At 37.3% G+C, this 17,391-nt stretch overlaps 1 protein-coding gene across 1 annotated transcript; it reads left to right on the forward strand.

Annotated features, from left to right (window-relative positions):
* The first annotated feature begins 482 nt into the window (after positions 1-482).
* LOC149832930 (subtilisin-like protease SBT3.9) lies at positions 483-13,017 on the forward strand. Its single transcript, XM_090013338.1, has 12 exons — positions 483-549; positions 2,201-2,217; positions 5,125-5,216; positions 5,377-5,474; positions 5,558-5,713; positions 5,800-5,911; positions 9,555-10,098; positions 10,394-10,491; positions 10,587-10,826; positions 10,998-11,112; positions 12,150-12,360; positions 12,449-13,017. Exons 1-12 carry the CDS (start codon positions 483-485, stop codon positions 13,015-13,017), a joined length of 2,319 nt encoding a protein of 772 aa, XP_089869464.1.
* Positions 13,018-17,391: the final 4,374 nt, after the last annotated feature.

A 17,391-nucleotide genomic window follows, 5' to 3' on the forward strand; every position in this document is an offset into this window, starting at 1 on the left:
TCAATAAAATTTTGCAATGCAAATTATAATTTAACATTTCATAAGCAACATATGCTCATGGATTCAAAAGACCAATTATTGGTTCTTACGTTACCACAATAAGATACATTACAAAAATCTCAATGAACATGAAACACACATATATATTAAATTTTTTATATTTACAATACAACTCATGGTACAATTACAAAAATTTGCCGAATGCATATTGAACCATGTATAACAGTCTTATCGTACTGGTAGAGAAGTTAAAACAATTAAAAATTCACATATTGAATAACTGTTCATGATATATATATATGTTGAGAACTCTATCAAGATCGCAAACATGTGTATATAAATTTCTGTTGTAAGTGATGTTAAAATTAAAGACACCTATACATATATACTCTCAAAATTATATATATATACGTGCAGAGATTATTATCAAAATTACAGACATTGGTATATGTATATGCTGTGAACATTATCTGGTTTTAAAGATGGTAATATATAACTTTACATATATCATTGGTGTGTACCTAAGCTTTCTTTTATCGTGCACATTGGGTAAAAGGAAAACAGACGAAGGCGCATATTATTTTAGCATTATTTTTTATGTGCTGGGCTACGGTGGTTTGGGAAACCAGTCCTGAAAACTCAAAACTGAGCAAGGACAATGGGGACAGTACATATAACATAGAAAACACCCAAAATATTGTGATGGATTTTCGCTTATGCCCAGTCAAAACCCATTTCCTTTTTCACCGAAAATTATCTTATCTCAGATGATGTATATCCCCATCAATCTTGAAAGAAACAAACCCCCTATTGTTTCTTTTTTCTTCATCCCTATCACCATCTTCTTTTCTACTTTTGCAATCTTTAGTATTTCCCCCCCTTTTGCTGCTTGTCTGTCTTTATGCGGGATTAGAGGAATGAAGAATTAGCATCTTTATGCAGGATTAGAGGAATGAAGAAATAGCATCCTGCAATGGAGAGGTCACCCATACCCACAATAAAAATTGCTTTTGGGCTACTACACTTTCTACTGTGAAGCTGAGCCTTAATTTAGGTGCTACACCAAGCAATAACCACCATCCTTCATTCCAAACAATGATTTGGCCTCATGGTTGCAGTACTAGCCTGGGTTTCACGCCCTAAAATGCAACCTTTAAACAAGAGCTCATCTCCTAAATTCTTGAAAACCCTCCTCACAAATTGAGACCTTTCCGATTAGGACATCCAGGCTAACCTGCCACCACAATCATAGTTGGCCCAACCGAGTAACTCAGCCCAAAATTGTTTGGGGTCCAACTCATGAACCAGCGAGTCAACTTGGATGATTCGACTGACTCAGATCTTTTTTTTAATATTTAAAAAATTATCTATTTTCTCCCTTTTCAGCATCTAAGACCTATTATCATCCTGGAGTTTGAGAGTGTGTTATCATTGTGAGAGCATCTTGGCCCTACATCCTCACCCTGCCGAGCCCACCACCACTGCCCCAATGATATGTTGGGCCCGAACCTTTTGGAGCCTTAATCTTGTGGAAGTTTTGCCTGATTCATTGGGCTTGTCGAAGTTTAGAGGGCTACCTAAGCCCGTAGTAAGTATTTTTTTATCCAATTATCAAGAAGTGTATTTACAACTTCTTGTACCAACTTTTCTTACCCAGGCCTAGATCTACTTGTTAGTAATAGATCAATAAGACTATTGTTTGGATAGATAACTCTTCTATAAAGTTCATTAATATCTGAATTCATTGGTTTACCCCCATCAATCTGAATCTGAATCTGAATGATTGGCCTAAACCCAGGAGGAAGGCACAAAACCATCCACTCGGTTCTATTTTTGTTCGAAGAAAATGCTTAGCCAATTCCATGCGTCTAATCAAAAAATATTTGGACTTATATATTACAATCACATGATTCAAAAATCATTTTCTACTAATCAAACTTTGTAGATCAAGTTCATAAGGCCCTGTCTAAAAAAAAAAGCTAAAAAATATTTAAAAATATTATTTATGCTAGACAGTTCGGTGCCTTCAATAGCACCAAATATTAACCGGCCTGTTATGCGAATAGTTCTCTTTATTTGAAAATTTAACTGTGATGACGGCAGACAATAATTTTCTCTGTGCAAATACCAGTCGAGCAAATTGGTGACATGGCGAATTATACAATAACTTATCTTCAGTCTAATTGAGGCAATTATTGAGAGCAGTTTGCAAGTCATGTCATGAGATCCCTTGTCCTAAGACGAATTCTTTCATAACTACCCACGTTATTTCCACTCTTTTGAGTGCGTGGAACATGATATTATATTAAAAAACCTAGAGCTTCATGGTGATAACAACAGATAACCACTTCTTTTGGCCAATCTAAAACATAGACTTGGAGGTATATAATTGGTCATCAAATCAAAGATCAAACAACAAAATCAAAAGGCAAGCATTGATGTTTTCAACAGATCTGCAAAAAATATTAGCCAAATCAACACATTACCAATTGATGGCTTAAAAGATCCACGAAGAGCATTCACAAGCCAAATGTTCTCAAGCCAACATCCACTAACCAGAAAGCATGAGATCTTGTTCAAGCAAGGGGGTCACAAAGAAGGGTCTCACCCTAATGGTCGACGAGTCATTGGTCATCTTTGAAAGTGGCATTGGCTCAAATCCGATTGTTTGTTTTACACCGCATGGGTCGCTGGAGTGGTAGTGGGCTTGGGGAGAAGGTGTTGACCCCTTCGTCCCAGGTTCGACTCCCACCGGGTGTGCAGGTCCCTTTAACTGGTAAGGGCTTGGGTGTTGGTGACCCCACCATGAGATTACCTGCTTTGGCAGGAAACTTAGTCATAAAAAAACTGGGCAAAACATCCCAAAACTAGTGAACATGCATAAAGAAAGAAATAACAAAAGTTTGAAGACCCTGACCACGCCAGCAGCTAGTTTAACCTATTCATCATGGACCAGGACAAAATCCACTCCAAATTTGAGCCAAACGGCTTTCTGTACATTACTACATTGGGAATTGACCATTTCATGTATATTCATGTACAATGGAAATTGATCATTTCATGGCTATGATCTCTAAACCAATGTTGAAATTGATCGTTGCATGTTGCATTTTAAACGAGGATTAAATTATCGATGTAAATGGTCTGAATAAAGTTCAAATTGCTGAACCTTGAACAACCTTATACAGTACAAACAGATTCAGATTCAGTCAGAGAGCCTCTTACCAGGTCTGAGTCTGTGTAGTGTTTTACAGTAATTGGATCTGATCATACATATAAAGGTGTTTTACAGTAATTTGATCGTTGCATGTAGCATTTTAAACGAAGAATAAATTATGGATGTAAATGGTCTGGATAAGGTTCAAATAGCTGAACCTGGAACAACCTTATACAGCACAAACAGATTCTGATTCAGTCAGAGAGACTCTTACCAGGTCTGAGTCTGTGTAGTGTTTTACAGTAATTGGATCTGATCATGCATATAAAGGTGTTTTACAGTAATTTGATCGTTGCATGTCGCATTTTAAAAGCGGATTAAATTATGGATGTAAATGGTCTGGATAAGGTTCAAATGGCTGAACCTGGAACAACCTTATACAGCAAAAACTGATTCAGATTCAGTCAGAGAGCCTCTTACCAGGCCTGAGTCTGATTAGTGTTTTACAGTAATTGGATCTGATCATACATATAAAGGTGTTTAGTGAATCCACACATCACAACGATATAAATTGATTGGGTATCGGACTGAACCCCATAATGGATCCAGTTCACTAGCAATAATCTGATCTCCACCCAAATTAACAAGCACCATAAATGAGTCAATTGGCACACCAAATTCAAAATCCCACCCCCACAAAAGCGTAGTGCAAGGAACATGCCTCCGAAAGTGGAGCACAAAAATGGTCTCTCCCCCATCTTTTGGCAATTAATATTCAAACTCCACCACCCTTTCTCGCCCACAAAGCTACAGGCCTTACCAAATACACTCCCGAAAAGAGATTCAAAGCCCACTTCTCTCTCACTGCAGTGAAGCATGCTGAATAAGACTCATGATCAGTTGTCAAAAAGCAATGTCACAATCACGTGCATTCCCACATGGATCAGAACTCAGAAACGGACAAGGAGAGAGAGAGAGAGAGAGAGAGAGAGAGAGAGAGAGAGTATACCCTCCATTCCAATCTCTCTCCTATTCCATATAATAGTCTAATAAGGTAATAATGCAGAGTGCACATATAAAGAATAGGGGATTTCCAAGAATAGGTGGTAGTTGTGCTTCATCATCAAAAGTAATGGCGCAAAAAGAGCAGTGGCCGAGCAGGTACGCTTATCGACAATGGACCACACGAATGAACATTCGTTTTCCTTTCCTATTTCTATTTGTTGCCTTGTCTGCAATCGTTTCCATGTTTCCAATGAAAAAGTGCGATACCCATATGACCCCTCTTGTTTGGAGCTTAAATGTTTGATACTTCACTCTTTTTCTACTTGTGGTTTTGTTCTTCAGCAACCATGGTGGGTGGTACTGGGTTTCTTCTTCTCCTGCTGCTTCACTATGCCATTGCAAAGAGAAATGTGAGTTTGATTACTCTGGACCCACTATTGTTTAAGTTGTGCTGCGTGATAACATCGGTTTGCTTTGGTTGTTTTCTATGCTCGAGCACTGAAACGAGCTTAGCCAGTTTTGAAGTGATTCTTTTTTAATACTTTCTATGTGGTTTGCTTCGGGTATTACTTTGTCTGCATGGGCATGTCCTTAATACCTCTTCTACTGTATAATTGAAATCTTTAGCCAGTTAATTGGGTACCCTTAGTTTTTTATCTTTGGACTTAGATTTGCATAGTTACATGTGATAACTGATGAGCTAATAACTTAGAAAAGGGTTTGGCTGTTGTTATAGAGATATTCCACTTTGATCGAGATGGAGATGCTCCTATTCCCTAAACAGTATCATATTAATAACTTAGCATCCCCTAAACCGTATCATACTTCTGTTTTTCTTTTTCTTTTTGTTTAGAACTTGGAATACTTCTTTGCTTGTCTGTACAAGTTAACTACTATTTTAGTCATAATTTATCTTCTCCTTTTAAGTCATTTTGGGCGTTTGATTCTTCCGCCTCTTGTAGGTTTACATTGTTTATATGGGAGGGAGGGAACAGGAGGACCCAAATCTTATCCAGAGTTCACACTACGGAATTCTCTCTGCTGTACTTGGAAGGTGACCTCTTCCCTCCTTTATTTAAAGATTGGAATTGCACGTTGTAAATTCTTTATTAGCTATTCTGTTTAAAAAGATGAGTAGCATGCGCTGCGCAGATGTCCTGGAAAATGGTGGAATGTGTTTGATTGAGTTTTAGTTCTGAATTGTTGATTATTAGCAAACAAGGAGCTGCAGATTCCATCCTTTATAGTTACAAACATGGGTTCTCTGGATTTGCTGCATTGTTAACTCCATCTCAGGCCAAACTTATTAAAGGTGACTGTTTTTAGTTGTGAAAGTGATTGTTTCTTGGAGTTAGGAATATCTGTTTTATTCTTGCCTTAATAAAAAATCTCTAGAATTTGCTGGAGTGGTTCATGTTATGCCCAACCGCATCCTTAACCTGCATACTACCAGAAGTTGGGATTTTTTGCAAATGAATTTCAAGTCTATGGACGGTGTTCTTTCACACAGCAAGTTGGGTGATGGTTCAATTATTGGCATTCTTGACACTGGTATGTATGTGTATATTGTAGGTTATTATGTGGGAATTACTCTTTGCCATATTTATTTGTTTGTTTCTGTATCTTTCTCTGTGGAGGAATTTGGCCTGAATCGGAAAGCTTTAATGATGATGGTGTGGGTAAAGTTCCACCAAACTGGAAAGGAATATGCCAGGAAGGAGAAAAGTTCAACTCTTCCAATTGCAACAGGTAATAGCCATATCCGTTTTTGACAGTAGAATTGGTGGTGCAGCTGAATAATGTTTCTAACTGGGGACAGAGCGACAGACATATTTCCATTTGTTTTTGTAGCTTACACTTAGTGCATGATGACTTTGTTAATGTGCTTTTTGTTTTAATCAATATTAAATAGGTATAAGGTACTATGATGATTGATATCATAGTGATGTGTCTAATAAATGCATAATCTTTCTCTCTCTCATCTAAGGGTTTCACTGTATGAAGCCTGCAGATTGTTTCAATTCCATAAATCTATGATATCAGCCAGTTAGTGTATCTCAAACTTTCCATTGTCCCATCTGAGAAGATTCGTGTTCAAATTTCAAAATCAGTGCTAATCTAGAAATTTATTTTGCCAATAGGAAAAAGAATTTGCAGCACCTCTCTCATGTTAACAGGTTGTAATCAAGGTTTGTTGTGTGGAACATTGTACATATTTTTTTATGACAAGGAACCCTTGCCCCAAGACCACCCTGCCTTACGTGGCCCACCTCTGAAAGCTACGGACACACCTGTGTGCCAGCGGGTTTTGATCCGGGGTCTTCAACTCAACACCTTCACAACCACCCCGCTGGCCACACGGGCGACCCCCACGGTGGTGTGTGGAACATTATTAAACTTCAAAAGTACAATCCATGTATTTTTTCTCCTTGGCATGTGGAACCGTGGATAATTCACTGGCTATGTCCTCTTAGTAATTTATATAGTCATGTAACACCAGGGCCCTAAGTTGGTTAAAAAAAACACCAGGGCCCTAAGATTTGTAGACTAGGATCAAGAGTGCCCTAGGATATAGGTAAAATAACTTGTAAGAAACAAATCTGGCTGGATTAACACAAGGTTTTTGGAGATCTACATATCTCAATACTTGAGAAGAAATTACCAACTGAGGTGCAGCACCAGAATCATGAGCAGACTGAGGGTTTGATGTTTGTGCTTGTCAATGATTGGTTGCATCTCCAAACTACTTTTTTTTCTTTTTGATAATCCCTCCAAACTACAATTAGTACAATTCTAAATTGTGAGTAATAGTGATTTGAGCTTTACAATATTGTTCTAGGAAATATATTGCATCTCATAATCATTTGAAAAACAAAAACAGATAATGTGACTGCATTATAAGGTCTCAATTGAACAGATCAAGAATTTGAGTTGAGTGTCTTTCATGTCAATCATCTTCTTAAAACCTCACCTTCAAGGATACACAATCCAGTAGCCTTTGTCATGTGCTGCTGTGTCCTCTCCTCTACAAATGCCATATTTCTCAAGATTGTAAAAATATATGAATGAGTCCATGTTAAGAAGGAAAAAATGACTAAAGTAAACAAGAATCTCTTCCTTCAGTTTAATGCTAGTACCAACTGTTTTTTCACATATTAATGAAATTTAGACAGATTGGAATGAATTTTGGATTGTGTTCCTCGAAATATTCTCTTGTACATTTTGATTAATGTTTCTTGTAATACAGTTTAGTATAGGAGAGGAACCATCAACAAAGATATAGTACCAAATCCACCTTTAGGAGGCATAGAATATCAAATAAAGAAGTCATAATGAACAAATGCAAATGTCCTTGTTGATCTATGTTGATTTGAAGAAATGTGTAAATAGAAAAACTTAGATATCTAGTGGTACTCAATCAATGTCATAAAAATCATATTCAAATGCCTTTGAAGGGTCTAAATATAGATTTTTATACTAAATAAGTACAAGAAAAAAGAGATATTATTAAATGGAATAACAACTTACTACGGAAATAGTTGTACTAGATAACGAATCAACTATTGTTGAACTGCAATATAGATGAAACTAATTAATGAAGTAATGGTATTATATAGTGAATCTACTTAAACAATAGATGATATATGAATCATGCTATTTTCATTAAAAATAGTTCCAATTCATAAACATCATGCAATAAAATTTTTAGTCAAACATTCTTAAATACATAATGAAAAGTCAAACACAAATCACATAATGAAAATAAAACATCAACCATCAATGCATCAAATAACAAGTTTCAAAAGTATAGTAAGTGATTGGAAAGATGTTTGTTTTTCTTTGCTATTTTAAATTTCTTTTCCCTTTAGGGTCAATAGGATCTTAAAGAATCTTTCCGAAAAGTATAGGCTAGAATGAATTGGATTTATTAGAACAAATTTGTTGATAATTTTCGATTTCCAATAATAAACTAAGTCATACAATGAGTTTGAAACAGGTATGGTGTGAAATGCTTCCTGTTTTGAATTTAGAGAGCATGATTATATCTCTTCACTTACAGTATATTATAATACACCGTATGAATTTTACACCATTGAGACTCAGTAGAGCTGAGCTGCTTATCTTAATTCTATGCTACATTAACTATTTAAGATAATAGAGTAGGGGAGGGGGGAGGATGACCTAGTTGATAATGTGAGACTAAAGCAAATTCATGGTTCTTTAGTAGTCACTAGGAGAAACGTCATACCTAAAGGTTGGTAATGTGAAAATTAGAAAATGGACAAAGTACTACCTTAGGGACACCAAGAAACTTAGAAATATGCAACTAGGTGGAAATTGATATGCCCAAGTCTATGAATAGGTAAACAGTTATTAATATTGGTACTTCTAGGTGCTGGTGCTTGGTGTTCCCAGCTCTAGATGTATATAATGTATGAGATACATTGTGTGTTTCTTTAAATTTTTTATATTCTCTATATTTTTTGTTTATATTTTGGGAGAGAGCTCCATTTGCAACATATATTATGTCTCTTATGTTGGTGTATGTGTGCAAGATACTCAACCCGGTGACCCCCCTTGCTCCCTTCTTTTCTGAAACCAACCAACAAACCTGTATTGTATAATGTACCAGCATCCATACCTATGTGACAGAGATTTACTGGAACAAAATTACCAAGCCTTTCATTAAATGCGTGAGTCCATAAGCCAAGAATATCTGCTAGAGGTGCAATGACTGCCAATGTTGTAAAAAAGGTAAATCAACTAAATAATAATGTATCATAAAAAGTTGTAGATTATCAGTGAATTTTAAAAGGAATAAAAAATAACTATGTATACATGTGTGTGCACACAAAAGATGCATTGAGTAACAAAGCATGGTCACTATCTTATGTTATATTAATATTTCTATTGTAACAGTAGATATAAATTAGTTCTACTGCTAATGTGAACACTCTTGTTGAGATTTAACAAAGCATGGTCACTATCTTATGTTATATTAATATTGCCATTGTAACAGTAGATATAAATTAGTTCTACTGCTAATGTGAACACTCTTGTTGAGATTTCACCTGCCAGATTGTTGGCACATAAACAGTTTTACCCCATGTAACAAAGTGAAGAAAAACAGTATTTCATCTAAGAAGTACATTTCTATGTTGGATAGATTCCATTTGCATTCCTTTTCAGTTGTAACATGTTTACTAGTAAAAGGCCTAATTGTACATTGTGCGTATGAGCACTTGTGAATATACTGCGATAGTATAGTGATCTTGTTATGCATTTACCATACATTATTAAAAGAGTCAGAGCATAGCATAAATGATGACTTTGGAAAGGAGAAACTGATTAGAACCTCAATCTTAATTTCATTATGCACCTCCACTAACAGGAAAATAATAGGTGCCCGTTGGTATATCAAAGGGTATAATGCTGAATTTGGGAAGTTGAATACAAGCGGCGGTGTTGAGTTTTTATCTCCACGTGATGCAGTTGGTCATGGTACTCATACATCATCTACTGCAGCTGGTGCATTTGTAAGGAATGCAAGTTTTATGGGCCTTGCTCAAGGTGTAGCCCGAGGAGGTGCACCTCTTGCCCGAATAGCTGTATATAAAGTTTGCTGGGCTATTGGTGGCTGCAGCTCTGCTGATCTTCTTGCTGCTTTTGATGATGCAATCTTTGATGGTGTTAATGTGTTATCGGTATCTTTGGGTTCTTCACCACCTCTTTCGTCATATATTGATGATGCACTGGCTGTGGGTTCCTTCCATGCAGCTGCCAGAGGAGTTACTGTGGTATGTTCTGCAGGGAATTCTGGTCCATATTCTCAAACAGTGATAAATGGGGCTCCATGGATTTTAACGGTTGCTGCTGGGACAATTGATCGTTCATTCCCAACTTCAATCACCCTTGGAAACAACCAAACTCTTGTGGTAACATCCCAAGTTCCCAACCATCATAATGTTAACTGCTTGAATGCACAACTTTCCACTAGTTTGCATTGTTAGGTGATTTTTTTGCATCAGTCATGTAAATAATGGTTCCTGCAGTCTCAAACCATTTTGAGCAACATGTGATTGGGGTTGGACAAAACATAAATTTTCAGATGTCAGTTCGAACGATTGCTTTCCAAATTTTCATATTCATGTTTAGATGAATTTTAAACTTTTCACTTTTTACATGCAGCATTTCATGTAAACCTAAGATCAGTTGAAATATCTCACACAGGGTCAAGCTTTATATGTAGGAAAACATGCTAGCCGAGTTTATCATATAGTGTACTCCGAAGATATTGCTTCAAGCAGTACAGAGAATGAGAAAGCAAGGTGCAATATCATAGCCCTTTTGTTTCTTTGAGTTGCATTTAAGGTCATGTGTACTATATGAGAAATCATTCCTTATGGAGAGGCTGTTGTTGCAGAGGTTGTGAAGCAGGATCTTTGAATGCTACTTCAGCAAAAGGGAAGGTGGTTCTTTGTTTTCAATCTTGGAATCAGAGATCATTGGATGTTGCTACCAAGACAGTAATTAAGGCCAAGGGGGTTGGGATTGTTTTTGCTCAGTTTCCAACAAAGAATGTTGACACTTCTTTTGATATCCCATCTGTCCAAGTCGATTTTGAGATTGGAACAAGGATTCTGTTGTACATCCAAACTACAAGGTATAACATACTCTTGGCATGATTATATTTTTACACCTTATATATTGTTATATTTTAAAAAATGCGATTATTTATTTAATGCATCTCTAGTCTTTGTAACTGCAGAATAATTTTTACATGTTCCATATAAGAATGATGGTATGTGTCATTTCTTTTTTTTCATTCAAACAGAAATCCTACTGTGAGATTTGGCCCCACCAAGACAGTTTTGGGAACAACTATGTCTCCTGAAATTGCATTCTTCTCTTCTCGTGGACCTAGTTCTTTGTCTCCTGCAATACTAAAGGTGATCAGTTTTTTGGCTTATCCAACAGGAAGGTTTATCCCCTCTTTTTGGCTTTTCTTTTTTACTATTAAAATTAACTTTGATTTGAATGATTTGATGGTATTTGGCATTGGAAATCCAGTTATCCTGTTTGAGTCCACCTAAGATTTTCAGTGATTGGTGCTTTACCTGACCCAACCCAAACTGATGGTAATTAAAGTTGGATCTATGCAAGTCGATTGAATAATATATGAGGCCAGCGTAGCAGTTTCCAATTCCTAGTTGGACCCAGATTCCAACAGGGCATTTCTAACCCCGACTTGTATCTCATGAGAGATCCCACTAGGATCTGATCTGGCAACTTGTAAATCTCAAAAAGCAGGACTGTTACCCAATAAACTTTGGTTTATCTACTGCCAGTCCCAGAACCAGGCCTTCTGAGCCAAAATCATTCACAACCTGACTCTACATGGGGAATATCTTAGGGAGAGGATTGGATTAGGATCTGTACCCCCTTGGGTTCTATGCCAAGCCCGACCTGTTGACACCCTGCCTTTCCCAGACCTCCATATCTGCATTAAAAGAAGAATGATAATAATAATAAAAGTATCATAACAATAATCGCCATCATCAAGCCTTATCGCAATTGCATGAGATCAGCTGCTAATAATAGAAAATATGAATGAACAAAATAGCAGCAGCATCAGGCAAGGTCTGATACTCTAAGACATTGACAATGTAGCCATTGCATGTTTGTTGAGGTTGCAAAATGGTGGTTATGTGGGAAAGAAGATACAAGTTAATTTTTTTCTGAACATGCAAGAATAAAGAATTGCAATGAATAATTTGAACCTTGAAAAGAACTGTATACGAACTATAATTGGTGACAGTGTCAATGCAATAGCAGTCTTGCTCTTGCAGTTTGTTTATGGGTTATGCTCCTCTTTCTAAATGGTTCCTACTTGTGCCTGCTAGGAAGAAGTCTACTTTACATAAAATTATGCCAATTTCTTATCACCAACCTTTGGAATTGTTTCTTTATTTGTTAATCTATACAGCCAGACATTGCAGCTCCTGGTGTGAACATATTGGCATCCTGGTCCCCTGCTTCACGCTTAGAAAGATTCAATCATCAATTGCATCTCCATTTCAAGCTTGAATCAGGGACATCTATGTCTTGCCCGCATGTATCTGGTGTTGTGGCTCTTCTCAAGTCTTTGCATCCTGATTGGAGCCCTGCAGCCATTAAATCTGCTATAGTCACTACTGGTAGGAAAGAGAACATCCGTCATTGCATTGTTTTTTTTGTTATCATTATATTTCATGAACTGATTTTTATTCTTTTATCCAAATATAGCAACCATTAAAGATGAATATGATCAGCGAATTGTTGAAGAGGGAGCTCCTCATAAGACAGCAGACCCATTTGATTATGGAGGTGGCCATGTGAATCCCAACAAAGCTGCAGACCCTGGGCTAATTTATGACATGAACATATCAGATCATATCTCCTTTCTCTGTAACATGGGGTACAATGACTCTGCTATCAGCTTAATGTCACGTACGCATACTATCTGCGGCAAGGGGTTCAAGTTGATGGAAAATCTCAACCTCCCCTCAATTTCGATTCCAAATCTGTCAAAAAGATTAACAGCTTCTAGAACAGTGACAAACGTTGGTGGGGAAAATGCTGTGTACAGAGTTCATTTAGAAGCTCCTCATGGGGTAGATGTCTCAGTAAAGCCACATATACTATCATTTAATTCTACAATCAGCAAATTGACATATACTGTGGCTTTTAATCCTCTCTTGAGAGTTCAGGGGAGATACTCATTTGGGAGCCTGACATGGGAGGATGGACTCCATCTGGTGAGGATTCCCATGGCAATACGAATTGTTATGAATGATTTTTATGCAGACATCTGAACTGCATATGTAAGAAACATTTGAACTGCATTTGCGTATGAGAAGCTCGTGTTCCATAAATCAATATGTTTGGTGCCAGTAAGATCTAGCAAAGCATTTCATGTTGAAGAAAGATTCAGGTGTGAGGTGGAATGTGCTTGTAACACATCTCTCATTGATAATGTGCTTGCTACCATCTCTAAAATTGTAAGACCCAGCCTGTCCGAGCCGGGTGGGCTCGAACCCAGCCAGGCCTGGCCAGGCTGGGAGGATAAACATAAAAAAAAAAGAGATTTTGAATGAAAGGGGGGTGGGGTGGAGGAACTGTCTCCCCCTCTCTCCTACGGGAGGGGGTGAGGATAAACCTCGCCCTCGTCCTCCCCACGATATTTGGGAGGTGGGGAGTTATCCCCTCACGGTGCGTCTCCCTGCTCCCACCAAATCAGAGAGAGAGAGAGGAAGGATGAGAGTGCCATCGGAGCACCGCCGTCGTCGGAGGTAAACCCTCCCCCTTCCCCTGTTGTTTTCTTTTTTCTGTTTTGTGAGAGAGGTCGGCAGCCATGGCTGCCGAGAGAGAGAGAGAGAGAGAGAGAGAGAAAGAGAGTGTAGGAAGCCACTACCTTGACCGGCTACCGGTGTCTCTTCTCAACGAGAAAGAGAGACTACTGGCAATTTGGTGGTTGCCGGTGTAACTCAAAGAGAACAAGAGGGGGGAAGGACAGAGCGGTGGTGCTCTATCTTCGTCGCCAGCAACCCCTGGTTGTCAGCGACCCTCACCGAAAAAGGAAGGAGGTGGAAGGTAGAGCTTCTGCCTCTACAACGGCATCGCCAAAGTGGGCGATGTCAGTGTCTACAAAAATTGAATAAATGATGAAATGACGCGAGAATCGAGATAGGCCGAGTTGGGCCCTATCTGGGTTCCTTGTGATGGATATGGATTGAACTGGACCAGACTGGGTCTGGGTCCAGTTCAATCCAGTTGAGCATAAACTGGTTTAGTTGAACCAAACCGAGACTGAACTGGGTTTGGATTCAGGTCAAAATTAAATTGGATCCAGTTCAATTTATCTTTGACTAGAACTGAACTGAAACCAGTTCAGTCTGTCTTTGACTAGAATTCTAGCTTAGTTTGTTTTCAGTTGAAATAGATTGGGTCCAATCTAGTTACATCGAACTGGGTATGGATCTGCATCACTTAATGAGTGGATCAAAAATGAGACTTAGAGAGTTCAGTTGGGTCTGAACCCAAACCTAGTTGGATCTAGACTAGATTCAGCAAACACAATATACTGAACTCAGAACAAGCCTGAGTTGAGTTAGGTCAGGTCTCAGTGAGTTAAAATTACCAAATTACCCTTATATATTACCCGATATCTAATTAGTAAAATGATCATAACTTTGCACCCAAAACTCAGAATTAAGTGAGGTTTGATGCATTAGATTCGTGATATAAGGAGGAATATATTTGTCTTATGATTTTGACTAAACAATGGGCACAAAAAATTAGGTCTAACAAACTAAAGGTTATTTAGGTAATTTTGATAAGTATAGAAAATGCTTATTTATTAATATGAACATAATTGTGTGATGATCAGATCCTACTATTATTGCTACAAGAAACTCGACTGCAGACTAGAGTTTAGCGTTTGCATTTGAAGAAAAATTACAAGGATTTTTAGTTAATAATATATTGTATGCTGATGTATTTCATGAATTAGAATACATGAAGTCATGTTTGCTTGAGATTGCAACTGTTTTCTAATGAGTTTGCAATTACATATTAGAAATGCACTCTTTTATGATTATGAAAAATAGAATGAATACATGTGAATTAGCCTTGGTGCCATAAATGATTTCATATATTTGTGAAATTTCAACATGAGTTGTATGTATTGAATTGTTGCATTTTAGATAAAATGCACACTTGAGATTGTGAATGACTTAGAAATACATGCATGAGAATAGAGTCTTTGAGATGAGATTTTGAGTCTCATACTGGTTACAGTTGTGTTATTGTGATTTTGAAATATCTTAGCATGATAAACTTAACCTCATAAATTGTTGGAAGGTGATAGGTAAAAATGACTACCTGATGATAGTCAGCGTGAGAGTAGCCACTGTCGGGGCCCTCAAGATTTATTGATATAGAGACATTATATCTCTGAATGCTTGAAAATTAGTGAATATCAGAACCCTAGGATTGTCTCTTGAGAATGCTTAATTGAGAATGTCCCTTGATAACACTTGTCGAGATATTGTGAATATGAATTAAAAAAAGTGTTCATGTGAGAATGCATGAGATGCATATTATATATGTCCTAGAGAATTCTGTTTTCACTTAGAGATTTAGGACTCTAGAGTAAGATTATGATGTAACATAAGCTACGAACCTTGGAGTAGGTATAACTTTACTTACTGAATTATTGGTTTTCTACCGGGTGCTACACTGCGGTTGATAGAGCGAGTGTGGTTCATAGTCTAGCCAACACTGTAGATTTGGGGTATTCTACATGGGTTGCTACACAGATAGTAGGATATGACCAATATAGCTGAAATAAATAGTGGTTAGCATTGAGAAAATGTTAACTTGTAATAATTGAGTAAGAAATTGTGTGTGTTACCTGATCGAAAACTAAAATAAGATTATGGGTTTAGAGCCCACTACAATTGTATATCTGAGTTTTACACTCACCTCTTTTAATAATTATATTGTAGGTTTTAAGTAACTTTGTGAGACATGATTTGGAGATAGAACATTGTCAGCCTTCTTCAAGATGCAGGTGGCTTTATCTTTTGGCAGAGCAGTTATCATATTATTATTTTTTTATTGAACTTGAGAGATGATGCCTCATTTGGATGATGTAGCCTTAGTGACTTGATTTGATTATGTGAGATTTGTTTTATTGACATTAATTGATGATTATTTATTTAAAAAAAAATTGTGCCTTGCTTCTGTGTACTACTTTGGTATTTTCCTCTGTGAAGTAATACCCACGAATCCAGACTCTAGAAGTTTCGGATCAGAGTATTACAAAGTGGTATCAAAAGTATGTTGACATAAAATTTTATCATCCAATGTTCAATATATAAGGATTAAAGTTTGTGCTAGTTAGAAACCTATTAATTAGGAATTTTATGTTGGTAGGAATGACGAGTCATGAAAACCCGTCAAGATAACACTGACCCACCATTAATTCTACCATAGACTCACTTGACCATAGTGGTAACCATTATGGCTAGTAAGCCACACACCGGCCAACTCGATAGGATCTTCTGACTCCCCTACTTACACACTAGCTACACCAGTTTATAGCTTGATTATATCTCTTGAGTTACCCCCTCAGCAGAGGGAATTTTTAGACACTTGCTTTTATCCAGTTGATGTAAATAATTTTAGAACGTTTTGTGCTTTGAATTCTTCATTTTCTTGAGTATGTACAAAATTTATTATTTAATAAAAAGTTTGATTGTGTTATGTGCATGTATGCTTGTATGTGAATTTGAACCTTATGAATCTAGTCGACTTTCTATTAAAAATGCAAATGAATGACAATGTAGTACGTTATGGCAACTTGTAGAGGAATATCCTATTTTTAAAATGATACTCATGCCACTAGATGTGAGGTGACACAACAAAACAATGCATAGGAAGAGAGTGAGAATGTATGAGGTGCTTCGGCTAGGGGAGTACCCTCCACTTTACACTCCTCTGGTAATAATGTTTCTCACAACTTTTAAAGTGAGGGAAGGAAGGCTTCGCCAGTCTCTCGTGAGAGGAGTGCTACTATAGGAGACACGAGTGTCCCTCAAGAGTACACCATAGACTGCATCCTTTATGAGTTCCTACAAACCATGAGAGCACAACAAGACCAAGCACAAACCATCATTATAGGCGTCACCTCTTAGGCTAAGAAATTTAAGAACATGCAACCTCCTCTATATGATAGCACTCCTGATGCTGTTAATGATGAAGACTGGGTGATGCAAGTGAAAAAGGCCTTGGACGTAATTCAGTGTCTAGAAGTTCAACGAATATGGATGGTTATGTCCAACTTGTCAAGTAACACAAAACATTAGTGGGGATCCATTAGAGACACCCTGAAACTAAACACCTACTAGTCTTGGTCCACTTTCATGAGGCGGTTCTATAGACAGTTCTTCTCAAGGAATGAAAGGATAGTAAAAAAGGAAGAATTCAGGAAGCTGTGATAGGGAGACATAACTGTGGTTCAATACACAACCCAGTTTAATTCTCTCTTCTGATTTATGAAATATCTTGTAGCTATGGAAAAGGAAAAATGCAGATGTTATGAGAGGGGATTGCGACTGAAGATCTTGATGATGGTGGGGCTGATGCAGATAAAAAAGTATAGTTGACTCATTGATCAGGTCGCC

This window comes from Nuphar pumila, chromosome 7 (assembly GCF_984573655.1).
Source record: "Nuphar pumila chromosome 7, dmNupPumi1.hap1.1, whole genome shotgun sequence".
Taxonomy (NCBI): Eukaryota; Viridiplantae; Streptophyta; class Magnoliopsida; order Nymphaeales; family Nymphaeaceae; genus Nuphar; species Nuphar pumila.